The sequence below is a fragment of the Cucumis sativus genome, chromosome 6 (genome assembly GCF_000004075.3).
Source record: "Cucumis sativus cultivar 9930 chromosome 6, Cucumber_9930_V3, whole genome shotgun sequence".
NCBI lineage: Eukaryota > Viridiplantae > Streptophyta > Magnoliopsida > Cucurbitales > Cucurbitaceae > Cucumis > Cucumis sativus.
The window spans coordinates 8648037-8672306 of record NC_026660.2 but is presented as its reverse complement, the minus strand read 5'-3'; the positions used below and the strand labels follow the sequence as shown (position 1 = coordinate 8672306).

The following is a 24270-nucleotide window of genomic DNA, read 5'->3' as shown; positions in this document are numbered from 1 at the left end:
CTTAAAGAGGAAACAACGTGAATTCGTTGGACCCAGATCTAAAATTTATGTATGTTTTTCTGTTTATTGTGACAATAATTTTCCTAACAATCTGATAATCTTTGTAACATTTTATTCCAAGTATCTAAACATGAATTTGAATGTCAAACTTCTTTAATTCCAATCCTTTGTCTGACAAGCGTATGTCTGAAGGGGGAGTTGTGTTAATCTTGGTAAACAACCAACAAGAACGATTCACACCACAATTGTATCGAATTTGCTTGTAAGACAATGGTTTTGAGAACCCAACAAATAGGCTTTTGAATTTTTTTGAGGAATAACAACATATTTGATGTCAACCAAGGTATATTTGTTTTGAGAATGGAAGATATTTTTTGCTTTTCTAAAAATTAAAACATTACTTTTATCAATTAGAAATTGGATGCCTACCAAATCCTATAATAATATTTAGGAATACAAAAAGAAAAAAAGAAAATCTCAAACATGAGTACATAAAATAGAAATTAGAGAGATGGTAATGTCAAAGTAAAGTAATATTTAGTGATACAAAAGAAAGAGTTAGATGCGATATATACTAGGGTTTGTAAATACAATAAGTAAAGGGCAATAAAATAAATTATGATAGGCTATGAGGAGGCTTTAAGTTGGGTAAAAAGAATGATGTAAAAGGGAAGAAAATGATAGTTTATAAAGGGGAGTTGTGGGCTGTGGCTGTCCACATTTTAAACCTTTTTATGTATTGGGAATGCGTAGAATATCATCAATGATAACACAATCACAATCTCCAAATAGCCTTCCTTTCTTCAAGAGCAAAATAAAAAAAGTAGAATCCTTTTATAAATTTGGTTATAAATTTCAATTTTAGTCTAGGAATTATGAAGTTTATATATAGTTCCATTTTTAAACTACAAAAATATCTCTCATCTCGATAATCTTTCGTTTTTTTGGGTTGGATGGAGTTAAATTTAACTATTTTTTAGATCCATCTAAATAATTCGATTTACATTTGGTTCATTGATGATGCTGTTTTTTCAACTCAAATATATTTTTTTAACTCAAATGTTTGTTCCCTTTGGTTTCCATCCTAATTTGATCGACAGAGAAACAACAAAGGTTTTTTCTTTTTTTTTTTTCTCTCTCTTGTCTCTCGTTGAGAGTTATTCTTTTAGATCAATGAGAAAGGATATATGAATTTCGTGCCACTACTACTAGTGAAGGATTAACCTTATTTCAAATATTTGGAACTGGACCTATAGACCATGAGCTCCAACGATTCGAGATTAACTAGTTAAACCCTTTAGGTCAAGCTAATCAACATTTATTAATTAATGGGTCATTCCACTAAAGTCTTGTAGTTGCACTCCCATCACTGTAGATATATTTGTTTATGTAACCATGATTAGTAAGTTGATCCTTCACATGTTGTTTGTAACCTCAGATGGGGTCAAAGTACCATTTTACCTCAAGATTACATCTTGCTCCTCAAGTCCCAGTAATCCACTATTGAACAATTGATTTAAGATTCGACCTATAAACCAAATCCCTGTCGGGTCAATGAGACGGTGGAGCCCCTTGTTCAAGATTTGGATTCAGTACTTAGGGAAACAACTTATCTACGAACCCTTGTATTCTTTCCCATTATTTTGTCTTCCATTTTTGTGTTCTTTGTGTAATATTTATATTGTTCATATCGTACAATGGTCGAAGGCCTATATATTCTTTACATATATTACATGTTTATACCTTTCTAATCCATCATGTCTTCATTCTCCTTCAATCTATGTGTTATTTATAATTTAGATGTGTGACAAGTTCTTGATAAGAAATTTTTCTTATAAGTCTTATCATGTTAGTCGAGCTATTCTCATCGACTAGCTAGAGTAAGTTGCCAACTACTCAAGAGGAAAGTAGCAAGGACCTAACTAAAGCGCACAAGGAAGAGTTTCATCTTCCTTCGCGAGATCATTTCCAGCATTTGTCTCGAAAGGAGAACAAGTGTGGATAGTGGGCACCAAGAGGTTGTTGTTCTTAATCATGAAATCCTCTATGGTTTATTAGTGATCTCTTCTAGATATATCTTACCTAATCATGTTTAGTCTTATGGATCCTAGAAAGTGACCATGTGTGGCGTATAATGACTTCAAGAGAAACAAGCTTTAATCAGAAGTATGGTTTAGTAAGTTATATCGAATTAGGGTTATTGCACAACTTAACTGCATGATAATGCATAGACATTCCTTCCTTCATTTCTATGATACAAGTTTGTCTGTATTACCATTCTGTTATCTTATTCCCTCTTTACAAACTCTTGAGGCTTAGTTTAATAGTTTAGTTTAGTCTCACATTATTTACATTTGTTATTCTTTAATTCTTTTATACCGCTAAATGATAAGTAAGTCCTAGAACTAATGTCTTGAATCAATTTCCTATGTTCGATCATTAGTCATCTAAGTAAACTTACTGTTTCGCTTGCACTTAGGTCAAACACATGCCTAAGAGGGGGTTTGGAAATAGTTTTCAACCAGCAATTGACACGCATTAGTTAGTACTTCACTAACTGCATCATTGGCCCAAGTGCAAAAATGAATTTCCCTTGATCACCACTGCTTTTTTTTCTTTTTTATATTCGTAACGCATTTCTTCCATTCCTCATTCTTCCAATGGATTTTTTTTAAAAATATAACAAAGTACCAAAATATTTACACTGTATAGAACAATTTCAAAAATGAAAAAAGCTCACAGATCCACAACGAAAAATACCAAAAATGCCCCCATCAACATGCGATTAATTGACTACTCACGTGCATAATATATTTGGTATACGATATTGTACAAAGATCGTTGAGATTTAGTTACACGATCGTTTAGATTTGGCTATCCAAATCCAAACGATATTTTTTTAAAGATTATTTGGTACACGATCGTTTAGATTTGGCTACCAAGTCTAACGATCATGTACTAATATCCCAACGATTTTTTTTAAGATCGTTTATATTTGTTAGATTTGGTTGTAGTCAAATGTAAACGTGTACCATTATCTAACAATTTTTGTTCAAGATCGAACCAAATAACAGTTTAGAAAAAAGAAGAAGAAATGCAAAAAAAAAAAAGAGAAAAAAACAATGGAAATGAAAAGAAAAATGGCAGAAGAAAGATATAAAAAATGAAAATTTCCCATATTTCATAGGTCATTAACTTACTCAACTCGTGAGCCCTCTTTTTTTCTTCTTTTTGGCTGTATCATTTTAACTATTCCGTATGCTGTGGTTGTTTACTTTAATCATCCAATTTCTTATAACATTATTAATCACAATAATAGTTCCCACTTTGTAACTGGACGGACGTATACTGATGCTTATCTTCACTTCATATGCTAAGGTTATGCTGCTTATAAGCAAATAGTTTGAATGTGTAATTTCTATTAATTTATATGTTTCAAAATCTTACCCTTTTATCTCTAACACCTTTTCCATTTGATTCTAAGGTTTCAAATGTTAACCCGAGTTGAATTTTCATTCGTCCCTAAATTTGTAGATAATGGCACTTCGTTTCCAAAACTAATAGTCAATGTTGGTATGTGGGTTAATTTTTAATGAATCAACTAGAAATACATATGACTTAGAGATTGTCTATTAATTTTAAGGGTGACAAAAAAATGACTGAAAACTAATTTAATTTTTCATTAACTAATATAAAACTAACATCAAACTAAAACTAAGGTGAGCATCAATAAAACTTGTGTAATCTACAAACCAAATGAGAATCGACTTTGTAACATTTTAAATCTTCCATGAAATAGAAATTAAATTCAAGATAAAATGTAATATTTTGAAAAATAACATCAAACTATACTCCTACTCAGAGACAAAAGTACATTTTTCTTATCATGCCTTTGTTATCTCTTAAGTAAGATTGCACTTTCCTATTTTATTTCTTAAATTAATATAATATATCATATTATATTTCCAATCATCTACCACATCCGTGTATAAAAATTCAAACCTTAAATCTTTTTGTCAATAATATATAACAAAACTTATTAAATTGTTCTTAGATTTGTCTCCATCATTCGAAGTACGCTAAACATATCACACCAATATTCATTTAATAGTATTGACAATGTAAACTAAACGAAATCTCATTTTAAGTTCAATATCATAATAAAACTAGTTCAAGTTCACTTGTAATAACTCGGTGGTGAAAATTCACCCGCATTTGTTCAACTAAAAGAACTTTCTAAAGCTACGATGCTAAAAGTTATAACTCAATCCAGATCACTTATATTCCTTTCATTGTATTACAAATTCTTAATCAAATAAACTTGCATGTCAATACCAAAATGAAGTGATGACTACTGTTTTGGTAAAAAGTTAAGGCTCTTGCTGGCCATGGTTACAGATATGATGTTTCTTTGGTTCCATTTCAGTTTAAACTGCACAAAATTCATGTACAAACCTCATAACTTCGCCATTAAAGGATCAAAATTGTATTCTGCCCATAATTGAAGTTTGAGAAGGGATAGATGGGGAATATATCATCCCCTACAATCCTCCATTACCTAGATTTTCCATCACAATCTCCACTTCTCAATTACAATCTCTTCGCTTCTCTACATATTACACATTTGCAAACTTCACATTGCAGACAGTTTTCCTTTTGTAGAAGAACCGAGCTCTTCAACTACTGTCAAAAGAGAGGAATTCTTTTCACAAGCTTCCTTCAACACCTCAAGCCTTTTTTCTACATCGCTCCTTCCAATTGATGTGTCAACACCCTTTTGTCCAGCAATAAGATGGGTTGATGGTTTGGTATATAAGATAAGATTCATCATCATTTCCTGAGATTAAGCTTTTTTTTTTAGTAAGAATGCATCTAATATGATGTAGAATCAATGGGAAAACTATAAGAAACTCTAACATAACACAATAATGATATCAGTGTGCCAATTCTTTAAGAACTAGATCACGATGTGCAATGGTATACCTTCAATTCTCATCATTCAATACTAAGTTAATTTCCTAAATCTATGTGAAATGGTATGGGAAATGCTGACAACTGTTATCAAATGGCATCATAGTAGGTGTTACAGCAAGGGATATTAATTGAAACTAAAAGCAATTAAAATTTAGACTAAATTCCGTACCTTGTGGTGATGCTTGTGGGAGCAGTCTCGCAAAAGAGACCTTGAGAGCTTGTTCCGAAGCAACAAGTTGTCGACTGGGTAAGAATGGAATATGTAGGATGAGAGGTGGTGCAGAGATAGTAAATAGGCTACTGAACCTCTACTTGCAGATCTGTCAAGGGCACCTGAAACCCATGATTTCACATAAGCTTCCAAAATGGCTTCGTTATCCTGCGAGGGAACCAACTTCTTGCATTAGATTGACCAGTATATGAATTAGGGGTGATTGTCAGTTGGTCGGTGGTATAACACTCAAAATACATTTTCGAAATTCTCGATTTGAAACTTTTTGAAACCAACCCCTCTCGACCCCTCTCGGTTTTTTGGTCTATCTTGCTCACCCCTTATGAATTCAACAAAAGGCATGTCAATATTCTTACTAAAAAGGAGGAAAATTTTGAAAAATATCGAAAAATTAATCCCTACACGTTCTGATAGTTCATTTATTGTTAATTAACTACTCGTAAAAAGTATCACGGAAGAGGATGTATAAAAGAATCACAAACACTTCTTTACAACCCCTCCCCAATAAAGGAAAACAAAAACAAGCATACGAGAATTTCTCTAACTTCATAAGCTGTTCATCGCAAGCATTGAGTTTCTATCTTTCTTTTCCTTTCTTTTCTGTTCTTGTTTTTCCTGCTGTCTACTATGGGTATACATAAACTAGTTCCAGTAGCACTGTAACAGTAACTAAGAGACCTTTCAGGAACATACAATCCATTTTGATAGCATAAAAGCACATCAAATTCTGCCCACAAAAGGGATACCCCCAAAAAAGATTATGGTAATTTATGTACTTCTGTATCAGAAAAATGTTTGATAGTAAATTTGATTCAAAAATTGAAACATGTGAAAAGAATGCACCTCAATTGGTTGTAGATACCCTTCGGCGTCAGCTAAGCACTTTTCAAGAGGTGGAAGAAGTTCAAAAACGCGAGCACTATTTAGTGCATTCCAAGCAGCAAGTCGTGTTTGAGATTCAACACATTGGTGAAGATATAGTACAATTTGCCGACCATATAGTACGTCACCATAGGATACAGAGGAGAACTGCTCCACTAGAGTTTCAATAAGTATTGAGTAACTATCATGGATCTCGGATTGAAACATTAGGAACTCTATATTGCTCTTCTTATTTTCCGGTTGTGATAGTAAATGTTTTGCATTATTCTCCATGATATCTGCAGGAAGTCTACAGGACATAGCTTCGTTAATACGCTGACCATAGAGGTCTTGCAAAACCTCATAAACATCTCTACTCTTCTCATCATCCAAGACTCCAATACCAGTGAGTAAAACAACAGATAAGGAATGCAATTTCCAAATCAGTGGCACACTCAGGACAGGTTTAGGGAAATCATCGGGTAGAAAGGCAGAAAATGCTTCAATGCCTAAAATAAAGAAGAGCCCACTCTTAGCAACATCAAGCAAATCACTAGATTCCTGCATAATACTTTGAGCATCAGATTTTTGATGACCAGCATGCTTACTATCACAGATAGTTGAAATTGGACTGAAAAACCAATGCCCAGGAAGTGGAAGTCTTTGGTAACCCCACTGTACTGTCAAACAAATACAGCCTTGGGCCATCCTATTTGTCTCATCTGACTCTTCGTATATTGTATCCAAAGATACTCTGCCACTCTTGAATGTTCTGTCACTTAAGTTGCTCTTATTCTTCACGGATGTGGATCCCTTTGGCGTTAACCACCTATCCTTGTAGTGAGAACGTAATGTTCTACAAAAGATCAAGCAGTCATCTTCACTGTACTTCCAGCCAAATTGCTTCAGCTTTCCATTGAGTTGGATAAACCTCTGAATATAAAGATTGAAATTATACAAAATAGGAGCTTGGATAAAAAATTCCATAGTTTTCTCAATCAATCCTATATCTCTTGGCCCAAGAACCAAGCATACAGCCAAGGCAGAATTTATGCTTTGGAAAGTCAAGGATTCTTGAGCAGTTAGTTCATTTAAAGTTGGAATGGTGTGAAATGCTTCAACGAGGGACATGAGAAATGCTGAATCATTTTGTGCTAATAAAACAGCCAGGGACCAATATCCACCACCAGACACACCCCAACCAATTCCTACCCCAGGTGCAGGGCCCCCTCTGCCAAAGGTCTCTATTAACTGCAGAGAATCACACTCCAAAGCAATTTTCTTAGTGAAAAGGTCAAGCATGCTTCTCTGTTCCATGAGGGACGTCTTAAACATCCCAACCCTTAAAATTTCCCCTTCCCTTGAGGAATTAACATATTTGGGAGGATAAGCCTGGCTTTCAGTGTTAGCTAACAGAATCAGACGGTCAATATTCACAATACTCAGTATCAACCCATGAAGACAACATACAGAAGCCAGAGACATTTCAAATTCACCGTGTTCTCTCCAAAAGCAAAGATCCTCTACAAAAGAGTTACCTCCAGAGAGACTGGTTTTGGGATTCATATCCGATGCATCTGCAAAGCTTAGAAAGCCATTCTTAATTATCTCAAGTCCAACTTGTAGAATAAACTCTGGTATCCAAGGCACAATCTGATCACTTCCAATCTGGGTCATGATGTCCTGCGGGATGATCCTTTCAACCACTCGAGATAGCATCTTCAAGATAGCAGAATAAACCCACAACAATGGCGCCAGTGATATTCCTTCAAACACAAAGTCATTCTTAATCCCTTTTCGTGACAAAAAGAATTTGGATATAAATGGATCATTTTTTGAACCTAACCATTTTATAGCTAAATCAACCATTGGAACAGCACAACTCCAGGACCAAGCTTCAGATTCATTACCAGCAAGTCCTGGTTCTCGACTGTCTAAATATTTCTCTGAAAAAAAATTTGGAAGTCTTCTTGCCAAAGCCTCTAAAACATGGTATGCCTCCATAGAAATGGTTGTAAATTCACGCAGGACATTATTCTCTATAAGTTTTTCAAAATTTGGTGGGTTCAACCATAAGCACAAGGAAGGGAAAATATCAGAGAAGTAAGATACACAATATCCATACTGAATGCAAACCTTCCACAGCCTTAATTGTTCGACCATCAAAGTTGATGAAAGTTTACACTTTTCCTTCCCTGACTTGACCCATTGGTCGATGGAGGAAGTACAGTGATACAAATGCCATATAATGGTTTGAAAAGTACCATTTTTCACAAATACAATACAGTTCTGCCTGTCTGAACGAGCTAAAACCTGTTGTGTGGAAAACAGAGGCAAAGTAAACTCAGTCCATACGGCTGATGAGAGTGAAAAGGGCCAAACAGTTCATTAACATACAAATAAAAAAAAATATTGGAACACAACAAGCTCTAGAAAGTACCTTCAAAAGAACAACCGATTTAATCTTTAAGGAGAGAATATCTATTTTCTCGCTCATTGTAAATCTCTGGACAATCAACTCAACAAGCCTGTCGCATTTCATGATTGCTTGGGCACATATTGGGGAATGCCTTGCTATTGCAACAAGTATCGAAAGGATGCATTCTTCTAAAGCTACTGAAGGATCTGCCTAAAACCATAAAATTTGTCACGTATTGGAAAGCATGTGCAGCAACAATATACATGTGAAGTAAAAATGTGAAATAACATGTGTAATATCATAATCACTGTAGATACTAAACTAAATGTTTCCATCAGGTTTATTGGAATTTTGGTTGTGAGTAATTCTGATATTTTATAGGTTTTCTTTGAGTTTGTGGATGTACCCATTGAAGTTTTGGCATAATTTTCTTTTTACCTATAAATTTTGGAGAGTTGATAACATGTAGATATACCCGTTATTATAGCCTCTTATATAGAATAATGAGGTCAAAACGCATCAGAAGATGATCAGAATGCGGAACTTACATTATAAATACATAAGTATTTAGAAATATACTTTACACAAGCATTACACCTGTTTTACTTGGTTTTCATGTCTAAAAGTAGGATGAATAGAAAGGAAGAAACTAGTGAGCAAAGGAGACATCTCGCACAAGAATTACGCGATGGGAACTCATTCGGTTATTAACATCTCCAGGTGAGGAACCACGTCATCACGCGAGGAAGGTTCACTAGAGGACAAAGAGTGGGAGTTGGAGATGATGTGACTCGCAACAAACACCTTTCAACGGACAGTGTTGACATGCTCAGAAGAATTGAAGTTTTCTGCCCAAAAGTTGCCTATATAAAGCCTTCTCCTTCATCAAGACATTACGCCTGTATGGGCAAGGGACCTTGCATGGGCCAAAACCTAGAGAGTTGGTGGTAAGAATTAGCCTAACCACCATGTGTACAACACTTCTTCATCTTCTCCGACTAGGTTGTAATGCAAAATCTTAGAGTTTGAAAGGAGAAGAGTCCTTCCCTTGTTCCCCCTAACTTGTATTTCACTTTCTCCCCATTTTACTATTTTTTACATTGTATTCAGTTATATTGTACATTAGCCAAAGGCCTTCATTCTTTAATACAATGTATCTTTATACACTTTTCAATCCATCCATGCCTCTACTATTCATCTGTCTTTGTGTTATTTGTAGTTTAGGTTTATGATGTGTTCTCAATAAGTAATTTATATTTATACTGCTTAGTGTGTTACTTGAGCTACATTCTACATTTGGCTAGTGTATGTCACCAACTACCCGAAAGGGTGAGTAGTAAGAACGTGGCTTACACACGTAAGGTAGAGTTTTCTCAACCTTGTGAGAGGACTTCCTTCATTTGTATCTCGAAAGGCGAACAAGTGTGGACTATAGACACCGAGAGGTTGCTGTCCTTAAACGTGAAGCACTCTAAGTAGAATAAATAAGTATTACTAGATATAAACACCTTAGCTTGTTTAGTCATTTGGATCCTGAAAGGAGACCAAGTGTGGCGTTTAATGATTCCAAGAGGAGCATGCTTTAACCATAAGATAGCAAGGTGAGTTATATCGCATTGAGCCAAGGATTCATGGGCCATTTGAAACAATTGGCTATTAAAAATCTTTTGAAGAAAGCTAATCCAGATAGAGTATTGATTCAGGAGACCAAAAGAGAAGGTGAGTTATATAACTTTAACCATAAGATAGCAAGGTGAGTTATATCGCTTTCCGAGAGGAGCACGCTTTAACCATAAGATAGCAAGGTGAGTTGTATCGCATTGAGGAAATCTATATGAGCCTCCCCAAGGTTTGACGTCCAGTTTCGGACCATATAAAGATTTTTTAAGTTTACAAACATGGTGACCAAACTAGACGTCAAACCTTAGGGAGGCTCATATAGATTTCCTCCTCCAAGTCTCCATCCAAGAACGCATTCTTAACATCTAGCTAATATAGAGACCGTCTTAGTTTACAGCAATAAATAACGGGACTCTAATTGTATTCAGTTTAGCAACTGGGGAAAAAGTTTCGAAGTAATCAACATCATAGGTTTGAGTAAACCCTTTTGTAACTAACCTTGCCTGTCTATCAAGGATTCCATCTGCCTTGTATTTGAGTGTGAACACTCATTTACATCCCACAATTTTATGTCCCTTAAAGAGAGCACAGATCTCCCAAGTCTTATTTTCAAAGGCCCTCATCTCTTCCATGAGGGCACTTTTCCACTAAAAACACTCTAAAGCAATGTGAATATTTTTCAATATCACTTAGAGTAAAGGTTGGTTGTGAAGGCTCTGAACTGTAGATAGACTATCATAGGAAACATACTTACAAATAGGGTATTTCGTGCAGAACTTGGTACCTTTTCTCAGCGCAATGGGAATGTCCAAAAGAATATCATACTCATCAAGATTACCTGAATGACCCTGTTCAGCCTCATTACCATTAGTATTTGCTCTGACCTTAGTCTCATCAACAACAGTGCCAGACCTGTCATTCTCACTCATTTTACTATCAACACATGATTCAATAGGATTAGTCATACCTTGATCTCAAGGAGGTTCAGAGTTTTGGACGAGAGCCGGTTGATCAGTAGAGGACTTAATTTCCTTTCTGAGATTTCTCCTGTAGTAAGTTTTTCAGGAAACTTGGTCTGTGGGTAGGACCATGGCATAAAGATCAGAGTCAGGTAAGGTACTAGGAGTAGGTTCAATAGACTCAAAGTTACAGTTAGACCTTCACTCACACTCTCCCCCTAAAAATGGCTAATGGGAAAGAAAGGTCGATCCTCACAAAAGGTGACATTCAAGTGGCAAAGTATTTACGGAAAGGATGGAAACATTTATAGCCTCGCTGATGAAAAGGATACCCAACAAAACACACACGTCTGAGCCCGAGGGGTAAATTTGGTCTGATTAGGGTCAAAGCTATGGACATAGGTTGTACACCCAAAAACACGAAGGGGAACATCAGAAGTTAGGCGAGTAAAGGGATATGACTCCTTGACACAATCTAAGGGAGTGAAGGTAAAGGACAAGAGTAGGCATCCTATTGATGAGATAAGCTGCAATAAGAACATCTTCCTACAGATATAAATAGATAGCATAAGGGAATGAGCCACTTCCAAAAGGTGATAGTTTTTTCGCTCAGCAACCCCATTTTGTTGAGTGTAAGCACATGACCTCTGTTGAACAATTCCCTTGGAGGCTAGTTACTCACTAAGGGTATGGTTTTGGAACTCCTAACCATTATCACTCTGAAGAATCGCAATTTTTAAATTGAACTGCGTTTCAATGATGTGATAGAAGTTTGAAAAACAGAGGAAACCTCAAATTTATCGGTGATAAGAAAGACCCAAGAAGACAGGTATGATCATCAATAAAAGTCAAAAACCACTATTTTCCAAAGGAGGTGGTGACCTTGGATGAACCCCAAACATCACTATGAATAAAGGTAAACGCTTGGGTTGGTTTATATGGTTGTGAAGGGAAAGAGACCCAATGTTTGGCTCGAATACACACATCACAAGAGAAAGAGAAGATATCAATTTTAGAGAAGAGATGGAGAAATAAATACTTCATATATTTAAAGTTTGGGTGACCCAACCGAAAATGCCACAACATACAATTTTGTTCGAAAATGGTAAAATATGAAGACTATAAACTAGTCCTATAAATAGTACTACCAAAGGTATCATTGTTAAGCATTTACAGTCCCATGCTACGCCAGACAGTGCCAATAGTTCTCCTCAAGCTCAAGTCCTGAAAAGAAACAGATTCAGATAAGAAAGTAGCTTTCCAGTTCAACTCACGAGTGATCTTGCTTATAGATAGCAAATTATAGGAAAATCTTAGGCACATGCAAAACGTTCTGGAGAGATGATTTGTCCCTTCCCAACAATTGGGCCTAAAGAATCCTTAGCTATTCGGAATTTTCATTACCAGCACACAAAATATAAGAAACAAATTCTCAGAGGAATTGGTCAAGTGATTTGTAGCCCCCGAGTCTAGGATCCAGGGATTCTTCCCATCAACACCGATAAGACTAAGGGGTTGAGGCATACCTAACTAAGTAATGGCTCCTAGAGTGGAAGTAGACTATTCTAGTTTATAGTAGGGCTAGATGGTTGAGAAGTGCCAACAAACTCACTTACATAAGCACGCCCAGAATTTTGTTTATCGTTGGAGGAATGTTTCTTACCTCCTGAGGGGATGACCATGGAGTTTCCAACAATGATCCTTAGTATACGACTATTTCTTGCAATGCTCATGGATAGGGATTGGTTTCCCATTATTCTTCTCACTATCATGGGTTGAGGATCTAGCACTGAAAGCAGCAGAGTCAGTTGCAGGAGTAGTCGATACACTCATGGCATTCGTAAAGTCTTCTTCAAGACAAACTTCATAACACACTTCCATTAAGCAGGGAAGAGGTCTTTGTCCAAGTATACAACCACAGACAATGTCAAACTTGAAGTTGAGACCTATAAGGGAGTCATAAATTTGATCATCTTCTTCAAGTCTAGCATATTGTATTCCATCATTCAAAGTATCCCATTTTGTCTCTCTGCACAAGTCCATCTCTTGCCAAAGTAGAGAGTTTATTGAAGTAGGAGGTTACATCCAGAGTTCCTTGCTTGCAATCATGGACTTGTTTCCTCAGTGTATACAAACGAGAAGCGTTTTGATGCTGCAAATAGAGTTTTTGAGTCGTGTCCCATAGATCCTTTGCAGTAGTTGCACAAAGCGTAGGCTTGCCTATTTGAGGTTCCATACTACTAATCAACATGAACCGAATAAAGGAGTTATCCCCTCTCCAAAAACGTTCCAGGGCATCACTGGAAGGGGAACGGATAGTCTTCCCTATCAGAAAGCCAAATTAGTGAAGACTCTCAAGAAACATCTTGATCGATTGAGACTAGTAAAAATAATTTCGACCATGCAGCTTCTCTCTTGGAAAAGCCCCTGTAGATGGTGCTAGAGAATTAGTTATATAATTTGGCAACAAGATAGGGAGCGAAGTTACCGGGTTCTTGGAATACATTGGCAAGTAAATTGGTTTGGATTGTGTCGAGGATTCACCAACTTCAAACCCTGATTTATTATGAACTTGATTGATTCTGGTACCATGGATGTTCAGCTTCTACAAAGAGTCAAAGGGCAGTGGTGCGTAAAACAATGACAGTCCACAAACTAAGGGCAGCGATTGCACATGGAGGTTGGCTGACCAGAAGGGTATTGTGACTGGACTTGGGAAAACAGGTGGGAGAAGACCGATTAGTTCATGGGGGTGTTGGGTAGCGACGTGTAAGGGTACGCACTTGGTATCGGCAGCGCATGGGTGGCAAGTTAAAGCGCATGTGACTGGTTTCTGCCATTGACCTGCGCAGAGACTCCGAGGGTAGGTCCACTGTGACTGTTGGCGTCTTCTGAAGCTGGTGGAGCAACTTTTCCATGGTGGAATCCACGTAACTCAGTTTGGGTTTCACCTATACTTGTGTCTACGGTTTCGTCTTTACCTCTCTTTGATACCATTGTTAAAAGCAATAAAGTAAAGCAACACCGAGTCACGTGGAAACCCGAGTACCGAGAGAAAAACCATGATTTACTTTTCTTATTAATTTCTCATGTTAACAAATGATACATGAGGGAAAATAAATAGGTTACAGCATATGATAAAAAAGGAAAGGATATTAGGGAAAATCGTTCCTTGGACCAAGTCCACTAAATCTAATAGACTTACATCATGCATATTCTGTATGACTCTTGCATCATGACAGCAAGTCATTAAATTGTGCTTATGAAAATTCCCCATTTATCCATTTGGGGACTTATGATGGGGAAGCCCTAAACTCCACCAATGGGTGTTGGCTACTATTGGCGTGAGTGAGTGCTCCAACGAACCCACACTCGTTCAACCGAGAGTTAGTCACACGATACATGAGATAATTGTCCACACTTGCCACACAAAGGCTAGACTTAAGAGAAGGTCCCACATTTCACCTTTGTTTGTCTGTGTGCGAGATGTACATGTTTGACCCCATCCGAAGGGTTGCTTATTGGGTACTTTTAACACTCACCCTATCCACATTTTTTTCCAGCATAGGGCAAAGATGTGTGAGGCAAGAGATGAGTTGTTGCTATTGAGCCATGGAGCTGTGTCGTGTTGAGCTTCCGATTGGAATGTTTTGAGAACCATTTTCACTCTTATTTATTTTATATTTTATATAAATTTTTAAATGTTTTTAAGGAATCCCTAGAATGAAAACTTTGTTTCAATTATTACTTTAAGTTGGTTTGATGCTTTCTTTTTCTTCTAAAATATTTTATTCTATTACTTTTAATAAAATTTATTTTAGCATTCATGAGCAACACTTGTACTCATCTTTGGAAAAGCCAGGTTGTTACAACATGTATTTAAGAGTTAAAAAATCAGTAGTTTGTTTGCTTGGAACCCCTGAGGTAGATCCTTTCATTAATTGCAATAGCTATTATCCATCTCACATATGTAGCGTTGGCATAGATAACTATGCTTTACCGTTTACACAATATACAGACTTCAGTCGGAAATCTAATAATAGTTCATTATTCATTGAGGTTGTCATTACTTTCTTCATCAAACAGACATGCAAATTTAATACTGTTGATCCATTAGTATTTTCACATAACCTAGGAAAAAAACAGCATAGTCGCCCTCAATAATCAAATTAAAGAGTACAAAGTCCAGACAATGAAAATGCATACCTCTAGAATATAGAGGAGCCTAGGAAGAATTCCCATTCGAACCAGACCTGCTGCAATATCTTGTTGTGCAACCACAATATCATCCTGGATTGTATGTTTCTCCCCATCTTCAACATTTCCAAAACCTTCGGTAATAGGAAGAATATTAGAAGGTTTAGCACTATACTTCCAAAATCCACCTTGGAGGAAACCAACATTGATCTCTGGTTTACTTCGAAATACAGCAGCAGTGTAGAGATCTTTTTCATAAGTTGATGTTTTCTGAAGAAAATAGACTCAGACTAAGAATTAAAAGTAGAGAGAACATAAAAAGGAAAAGCCCTATGTTATAATGATCGTACCTCTAGGCTATCAAAGAAGGACTCGTTCAAATTACAGCTCAATACACTCTGAATAACTTCAGCACAAGCTAGAACGACAGAGTTGTGATTATCGTCCAGGCACATCCTATACGTTGATAAAAATAAAAAATAATCAAGCAACTTGGGATACTGAAAATCATAACACTTCCTAGAGGTAGGTAAGGGAAAAAACGTAAAGCATTGAGGTTAAGGTGAAGTAACCAAATCTTAGGGTAACATAATATTTAAATGACAAACCATGGATCAATTATACAAATTTGAAAGGAATAGCAGCAACAGTCAGGCGTAGCATGGATCAACCAATGAGGTTAAAGCATGCATTAGGTACTTAAACACCTTGAAGAACCACACCGCAAAAGCCAGCTATTGGGGTAGGAGAGAGGTCACTTAAGTACCACATTGGTTATCCTATTCTCATAACTACCTTGGTTCCTAACAGCACAATAAATGAATGTCAATTAAAAGTGTTCAGAGTCTGACCTCAGGGATAAAGCAAGCTCTGGTTCAGGGCCAAGAATATAAGCCCAAATTGCATTGTAATCAACAGAGCGCCTATTTTTAATCATTGTGGACCCAACTTGTGTTAGGTGTGTATTAAGCAATGCTTTGTCAAGCACATTTGAAATGAGATGCAACCCAAGGACACGTTGACCTGGTATCTGACACCAATGAGAAGCTAGAGTGAAAATTATTGAAAAAGAAAAAAAGTATAACAAATCGATATAGGTGGAAACCTGTATAGGAAGAAAAACCACGATGGAGACTTTTCTTATTATTTTCTTATGAAACACAAAAAATACAAAGGCAGAGAATTAATAGGCAACAAAAGCCTTAATAAAAAAGGAAAAAAACACTAGGTAAAATAATTTACATAAATACCCTTGGGCTTTCAACATACAACAAGCCCATAAATTCTAACAAAAATGACAGAAGGATTAAAGAGTTCAAAACAACAAACTTCTAGAAGATTTGAATTAAATGAAAAAAAAGAGCTATTTCATAAGGAATAAGAAAAATAAGAGGCCAAAAGTGGAAAAAAACTAACAGTATTTTATGGTTGAAAAAAATTGTCACTACAATGAAGCAACTAAACTGACCACACTCCTTGTCAGTGCCACAGCTTCTTTAATTGTGTAACCTGCAGCACTTGGATCCCCCTCAGTTCGAAGAAAATCTCGTGAAGCAACATTCTCAGTGCTGTACCCATGAACTGCATAATCACCCGCAAAAGGAAAAATATAGAGTTAATCAACATCATAGAAAAATACATATCTAGTAAACATAGTACATTTTTATAAGTTCAAACGATGATTGAAAGCTTTGGAAACGAAAAAGAAAAAAAATAAGAATCCCCAGCAACCTAATTAAAAAGAAAATGATGTAATAATTTCTGGCTCTTCATGAATAAACGAAAATATTCAAAACACGTGACAATTGACAAAAAGGTTCACATTATTCTTTAGCAAGCTCTCTTTAGATGGGTTGTGTTCTATTCATTCCCCAAGAATGTGTTTTGTCTACAAGTTTTCTGGTTTTCATGCCAGGAATCCTAGTATACTCCTAAAGGGAGTTCTATACCAACCTCTCACATTTTTAATGAAAAGTTTGTTGTCTTGTCAACCAAAAAATCTGTATTAATATCAATTCGTTTTCTATTCAAAAACTCATCTGCAGCATTTCCCAGCTCAACTCCTAGCATCTGCTACATCCTTGCAGGATCTCTAGCATTACAAATTAATCAATTGTAAGAATGTTTTAATTTCTATTAAAAATTTAGTACTAAGCTGTCATTCTGAAGGTATGAGTATGAGTTTTTACATGCTTCTGCTTCTTTTATTCTCATGCAAATTTGAAGATAGGAAATTGGAAACATACCATCATGGTTATTCAAATCCCCTCAACATCACGACACTAACTCACTTATTCGACAGAATCAAATGAACAACTACTAACAAAGAAACATAAACATTTCATTCTGAGAGATTTAGTACCCCTGCCCACTATCAAAAGCCTCATATCAAAAAACCCATTAGTTTTTTTCTTGGAGTGTTAATTAACTTGAGTTAGTTAAACTATTGGAGTTGTTGTCAACTGGTCATGACGTAACTATCAAGTCTTCTATGGAACTAGTGAAAAATGTAAATGCCGAAGTCTTACTCATCCAAAAGAAGCTCTTCATAATTTGAGATGAAAGACGAGATAGACAATATAAACAAAAGTAGCAAGGAATTCTGATAATCAGAGGCCCCATCACCCTTCCCCTAAAAAAGTGACCATAAAATACTATAAGTCTCACCATTCTCTGACTGTTGGAAAGAATAGCTTTCAACTAGATTGCCTTCCAGGGAAAACCTTAACGACCTTACAGCTTCAACCCTTTCATTCCATGCATTCCATATACTGCTACGTGAATCAAATTTCTGCACTGAAACATCCTGAAGACCACTCTTTGTATCCTTTAAGGTTGTCTGTACAGACGTTACACCATTCTCTTTGTTAAGAGAACCACTTCTATCAATTGTACTCTCTTTTTGTAGATTACCCAACTCATAATTACTGCTCACATGGGGTTTTGATGAGCCCTGCTTCAATTTTCCCACACCCCTCATTTTCAGGGCTTTCACTAGTGCTGGGCTCATCTTCTCCACAATCTCAGCCTGTGCTTCAGCAATCTCTTCTGGTGACATTTTTTGCATCCTTGCTAGGTTCTCTGCATCAATCTGGCGTTTCAGTGTCAAGAATGCATCATCTCCCTTAATATTGGACTGAAAGCGGGGAGTCATTTCGGAATTCAAATGATGCCCTGTCCCCATATCCCGCAATGAAGTACCATCCAGTTGCATACTCTCGTTAACTTCACTCTCTGAAATATCTCCCCATTGATCACGAACATCTTGAAGATTCTCTGGAAGATGTTGTTTATCCAACCCCTTCAATTCAAAACCAGCGCTGTTTGTCTTGTTTCCAGTGGAATCATTTACAAAGTCAGATGAACTATGTTCACTTTCCATAAGAGAAGGAAGCACATGGGCCGAGAAGGGTCTGCATGACATAACATCTGTACAGCTATTTGCTTCCCCAGAACGCATTAGGCTTTCAGTTTTTGCTAAGCTTTGAAGCTCCTTTTCCTCTCTTTTTGCTGCACCATGATTGTGGTCTGAGGCAGCCTCTCTCCACCGGCCAAAGTCTAAGCTACTTTTCTTTTTCCTCTGTATTGGATTAGCAAAATTTGCTATAGAGTCAGCCACCATCATTGTTTCATCTTCTTCCCCATACTTCTGCCTGTCAGCCTTGATACTATCCCCACCCTTTTTACTAGTTAACGATTCCCAATGCTGAGAAAACAGATTGTATTGTTAATAACATTAGGACTCAAAATCCATTATTATGAGGAAACCAAACTTCCCGCCAGTGACTTATGTTCTCCAAACTAATCTATTTACTCCTGGAGAAACATTATTTGCTAGAAAATAAAAGTTAAACATTCTACTCATTTTCATTCTACTATGCCACTATCATTTCCTTTCTTCCAATCATATTACACAATATTAACGTTACATTATTTATAAAATAAATAAATAAAAACCCCTGTACTGTTATAGACTGTCCTTCTGGATAGCTTAAAATCAAGTTAATCTTACCGGACCGTGAGACCGATGCCGAGCAACCGGAAACGGCAAAACGGAAGGTCTGGGAGGGGGAAGTGAGACAAAGGGTGTGCTTTGCTCGGTGTCGGAGATACCTTTTTCAACTATTCCACCGACTAATCGCGTGGAATCGTCCTCACTTAGGTGAAGAGAGTTGGTCCCAAATACCTTTGCGCGAGCCGAGCTATTGGATTGGCTTCTTCTACAGCTCTGTGTCTTCTTCTCCATGGGAAAGAATAGGTTTGGAATTGGAAACTGAAGACTTGACAGTGTTCTACCTGGTTTTCTTATGTTTAAAAGCTAATGCGGCACTGCCTACGGGGTAAGGAATTGGACTAGTCCGGTTTGGTTAGTTTGGATCGATTTTTATAAGATTTAAATGAACCAAATCTAACCAATGGGTCCGTTCTTCGGTTAAACCAAGCCATTTATAAAGAACCTACGGTTCCATTCATTTGCGCCAAATCCCACCTAGTTGTTGGTCTGCATTACCACCTCTCTCTCTCCTTATTTCCTTATTACCCTCTAGTTCCTCCCTCTCTCTTACTATCATTCAATCAAGTTAGCTTTTATCCATACAAACCCTACACCTGTTGGGTTGGGTCATATTGTTAAGAAAATTCAGCTCGACCAGATTCAATCTCACCCCTATCAAAAACTACTCTTTTGTTGTAAAGTGAGAACAAAAGGAACAAAGACGATAGAACAATTGTACTTAATTGTGGTCAATATTACAAATACACCGTACAACAGCATTTATGAAACATAGGAGGGTGTATGATTTGACCAGAATGTTGATGATCCTTGTGTTTACAAGAAAATCATCAAAGGTACAATAGTTTTTCTTGTATTATACGTGGATGATACTCTACTCATTGGGAAAATTTTAGGTTTTCTTATTGACATTAAAAGTTAGCTAACAACATAATTCCAAATGAAAGATTTGGAAAAAGCACATATTATTTTGGGGATTCAAATTACAAGAAATTAGAAGAATAAAACGTTAGTTCTGTTGGGATGTATGCCCTAAATCTTTGAAATTGTTGTATTTGAAATAATATTTATTTATTATATATCTGCAATAATCCATTAAAAGAATATCCAAGATTATTTTATGTAACTAAAACTTGTATGTGGTTGACATATAGGTCGATCATGTAGTAATAACCTAAATGCACTACAACAAATAACCCTTTCAATTGCATTTTATTATAGCATTACAACAAATATTCATATGGTATGTAGTATATGGATAAAGTTGGGTGTTTTATTCTAGTGTCACTACACCGATACAACTCACTTTGTAAATTGTACAAGAGTTGTAAGTGTTACAAGCAATATGATCTTAATCATTCCTGTGAAAACATGCGGAGTGGGGGTATCCTATGTAAAGAGTTTGTATAAGATCGAACTGTTGAGTGATTAATCTTCCTTTATAACATTGTTGATTGTGTGGAGATTAACATTTTATAGAATGACCATAGGTGACTTGACATTAATCTTGAGTGTGTTATGAATTTTTGCTTAAGTGCAATCCTTTGATTTGTATGGGTAAGTGGCCAAATTTGATCGTTGACTCAATAAACCTACCATTTTGGAGATTTGTTCTAGTAGAAAGTTGAAAACATAACTTGTGAGGCTCTGATCGTGATCTGCCATTACACAATAAGACTCATGCGATGGAGATAGCCTATGTGATAAAAACTATTGTGCGACAAGAAAATACTACACAAGAATCCTTGTTTCGGTATAAGCCTACTTCCACAGAAAGTGATGATATCATTCTCATGTAAGGAATTCGGCAATTGATTTGATCTTACCATCCAATCTGAATTCAGGATAAGGATATGACAGAGACATGTGGCATTCTAAAACTAGACAAGTGGCATTCTAAAACTAGACAAATTCTCACCATCAAGAGCAGTAATCATTCTTGCATGGAAAACTTCACCAGAAAAGTCTATAAATAGATGAATTATAATCCTTATGAGGTTTCTTTTACCCTGAGCTTACTTAAGAGAAATTAGAAAGAACTTCCAAGGTCTCTCGAAGATTCTAATCAAGCTTGAACTCGATCAAAAAGTGCAAAGGAGCTCGTGTGTAGCAACTCACTATTATGACTGTGAGTGATTCTTCTTATAAAATGTTTTCAAAATGAAAAAAATTTCCAAAATGTGTTTGAATTTATATATATTTCTATTAAGTCATGAACTATATGATTTCTCTTATGCTTTCCAATTCGTAAAATGCATATAGCTTATAAATGAATTGGACTTATTATGAACTGGAATGATGTGATGAAATGATGTATTCTAAAGAATTCATGAGAATTGATGAAGTTTGAAATAAGATAATATTTGTACCATATGTGACGTAAGGTCTCACCCTTATTGTGTGCTCTGGTGTGGGATGTCTTATCATTGTTATGTGATCTAGGATAAGATGTTCTATTCTTTTTTTGTGATATGGAATAGCATGTCTTATTCATGCTATGTGATCTTGAGTAGGATGCCTCATACCAACTTTGTAATTTAGTATGGTATGTTCTTTGCTTGTTGTTTGATCTAACACTAGAAGACGCATTATACGTAGAGAAATTGGTGGAACTTATTAAATGCATCGAGATGACTCCATATAGCTACAACTTAGAAAAAGAGTGTGGTAAACGCTTCAAGCTGAGAAATGATACAAAGATGTAATTAAACATGCAGGATATGATTCGAAGAGATGATTATGTTGTATGTGAGATGTATACATTGCTATATACATTACAGTGAAAGAATTGAAAAGAAACTTTTTTCCATATAAATTATGATGAATGATTTAAAAGGAAAAATTTTCATACGATGAATAAGAATGGTTGATGAATTGAGATGTTGAAAAATGTCTAACGCCTTGAATGATTGTTTTAAACTCAAAGATATAATGATTGACTTACATATTAATTATATCGCTTAGATTGACAAAATGTCTATATTGCGTTAAGGAAAACTTCGCTTATTAAAGGTGTTGATAAAAGATCTCACTCACCAGATGTTTTCGTCTAACTTTTTTAATGTTTTGTTTTATCCTCCCCCACCCCCAGGTAACGAAGAACGTCTAGAGTTGAACTTGCAATCTTGATCGGCCTACAGTGCCTCTTGAGAACGCATCATTTTGGTAATGGTCACTGTCAACACGCATAGCATGTAGTAGCTAGGCAAGGAAAGTCTAAGTGTTGTTTCAAGTTATGTTTAATGGTTTGTAAATGATGTTTGTATAAAGTACTGAATGTACCTTATTACTTGAAATATCAATGAAATTTATGCATTTCATCCAAATCCACATTTCGCGTTAAATTTTTTTTATGGTTATCTTTATTTTCGCTTACTAGGCGTTCTGAGCATTGCTTCTTGGAGAATCTCGCGTAGAATGTATAGGCGGTAACATCTCAACTGCATCACATAGAGTTTTTTGGAGCGGGACGTGACAAGTTGATATCAAGCACAAGTTATTGGAAAGAGTCTTAGTTAAAGTCATGCATACAGAGAGTTGCATGTTGGTAAGAAAGTCTATTGTATTGGTGCATTATAAAAATTATGGCACCACGAGAAAGGCCAAGGTAAGTCAGACAAGTAGCAACGGATGTTCCTGAAAGGATTAGAGTCCTTCGCAGCAAAAAGTTTTACGGAACCATTTCTCAAATTAACTTAGGAATCCCAAAATATAAGTACATTGGAAAATAACGAAACAAATTTTCTATAATGTTTAAAGGTTAAACATGTTTTCTAATTAAAAAGAAAATTATAGAGAAGAGGAAGAAGAAGACGTACTTTACCCTCATTGTCAGTCACCACCACTTGGAAACCTTCCTGTCCTCTTAGTGAGATTTTAGTTGGTGGAACCAAAATAAAATTGGAATGGAAATATTTTTTTTTCAAAAAGATCTTTTGAGAGAATATGCAGCCAAAAAAACAAAAAAAAAAATCTATAACAGTTCTATCTTTTTTTTTTTTTTTGTGTAAAACTCTTCTTTAGACCGAAGAAGAGGGAAGTTGGAGAGATAAATGGAAACGGGAAAACCACGTTCACAACTAATTTTAAAAAAATATTAATTAAATTAAATCATATTTAATTAATATTTCAATCATATTTAAATGATTATCTCTCACATAACCTATAATTTTAATTTAATTAAATCAAATTAAACTAAACTATTAACTAATTTAATTAATTAATTGCTAAATTAAATACCTCTCATAACCTATAGTTTTAATGTGTATCATATACACATTAAATTTTAACATATAGTTTTAGTATGAATCTAATTGACATTAAATGAATATTTGAATTCATTCAAATATTTTATTCTCTCGTAAATTAATTTTGAATCGTATCCAAAATAAATTTTAGATAATAAAGTTTAATTAAAATATAAACTTATATAAACTTTATATTATAATGTATCACCATACATTATATTAATTCTCCAAGTAAATTTGAACCTTTCAAATTACAACGAATATAAATAAATCTCACCACCCTTTACGAGCTAGGAAGGGGACCTAATGGACCTACAAATCAGAAGCTACAATGATATGAGATTAATTGGCTAAACTCATTAACTATATTAATCAATATTCGTTAACTGTGTGCAAGGAAGAATTTCTTTGAATTTAATTTGATCACAAAAGGTATCTATGAAAAAACACAAAAATTTGAACAAAATAAGTATTTTGTGTTAAAAATCGGGATAATCATGAGGTAATCTCATATGAGAATCACATGAAACGCCAATTGAACTTGAGCAACATTGTCTGGCATGCCACGAGATAGGGGTTTCACATGCGTTATGTAAGGTAATCTCGGTCCCATCTCGAGTGAAATCGTCCTCGAGATTTCCCTACAAATTATTTTTAAAATGCATTAGATCTCATACTCCTTCAACGAATCTCAAGAAAAATTCATTAATCTCCGCCAAGATTCTTCATTTGTACCGCCTCAGATTGAA

At 35.6% G+C, this 24270-nt stretch overlaps 1 protein-coding gene and 1 non-coding gene across 2 annotated transcripts; both read right to left on the bottom strand.

Moving 5' to 3' along the window:
* Window positions 1-2435: 2435 nt before the first annotated feature.
* On the bottom strand, window positions 2436-2584 carry LOC116404816. The gene has a single exon (XR_004217920.1). It is a non-coding gene; the product is annotated as a U4 spliceosomal RNA (small nuclear RNA).
* Window positions 2585-4260: 1676 nt separating this feature from the next.
* LOC101210512 (transcriptional elongation regulator MINIYO) lies at window positions 4261-19616 on the bottom strand. The gene is made up of 10 exons (XM_011658626.2): window positions 19275-19616; window positions 17930-18968; window positions 16731-16843; window positions 16114-16292; window positions 15613-15718; window positions 15272-15532; window positions 8508-8696; window positions 6050-8380; window positions 5144-5353; window positions 4261-4837 (listed from the first exon to the last, which is right to left on the bottom strand). Exons 1-10 carry the CDS (start codon window positions 19506-19508, stop codon window positions 4634-4636), a joined length of 4866 nt encoding a protein of 1621 aa, XP_011656928.1. The 5' UTR covers window positions 19509-19616; the 3' UTR covers window positions 4261-4633.
* Window positions 19617-24270: the final 4654 nt, after the last annotated feature.

Bases quoted from the DNA above. Each gene is read 5' to 3' on its own strand.
- LOC101210512 (XM_011658626.2), bottom strand. From the start codon at position 19,508: ATGGAGAAGAAGACACAGAGCTGTAGAAGAAGCCAATCCAATAGCTCG. The intron at 16,844-17,929 runs GTGAGACTTATA...GTGATTATGCAG, and splicing joins TTTCCAACAGTCAGAGAATG to TTCATGGGTACAGCACTGAG. The intron at 15,719-16,113 runs GTCAGACTCTGA...ATCAACGTATAG, and splicing joins GAGCTTGCTTTATCCCTGAG to GATGTGCCTGGACGATAATC.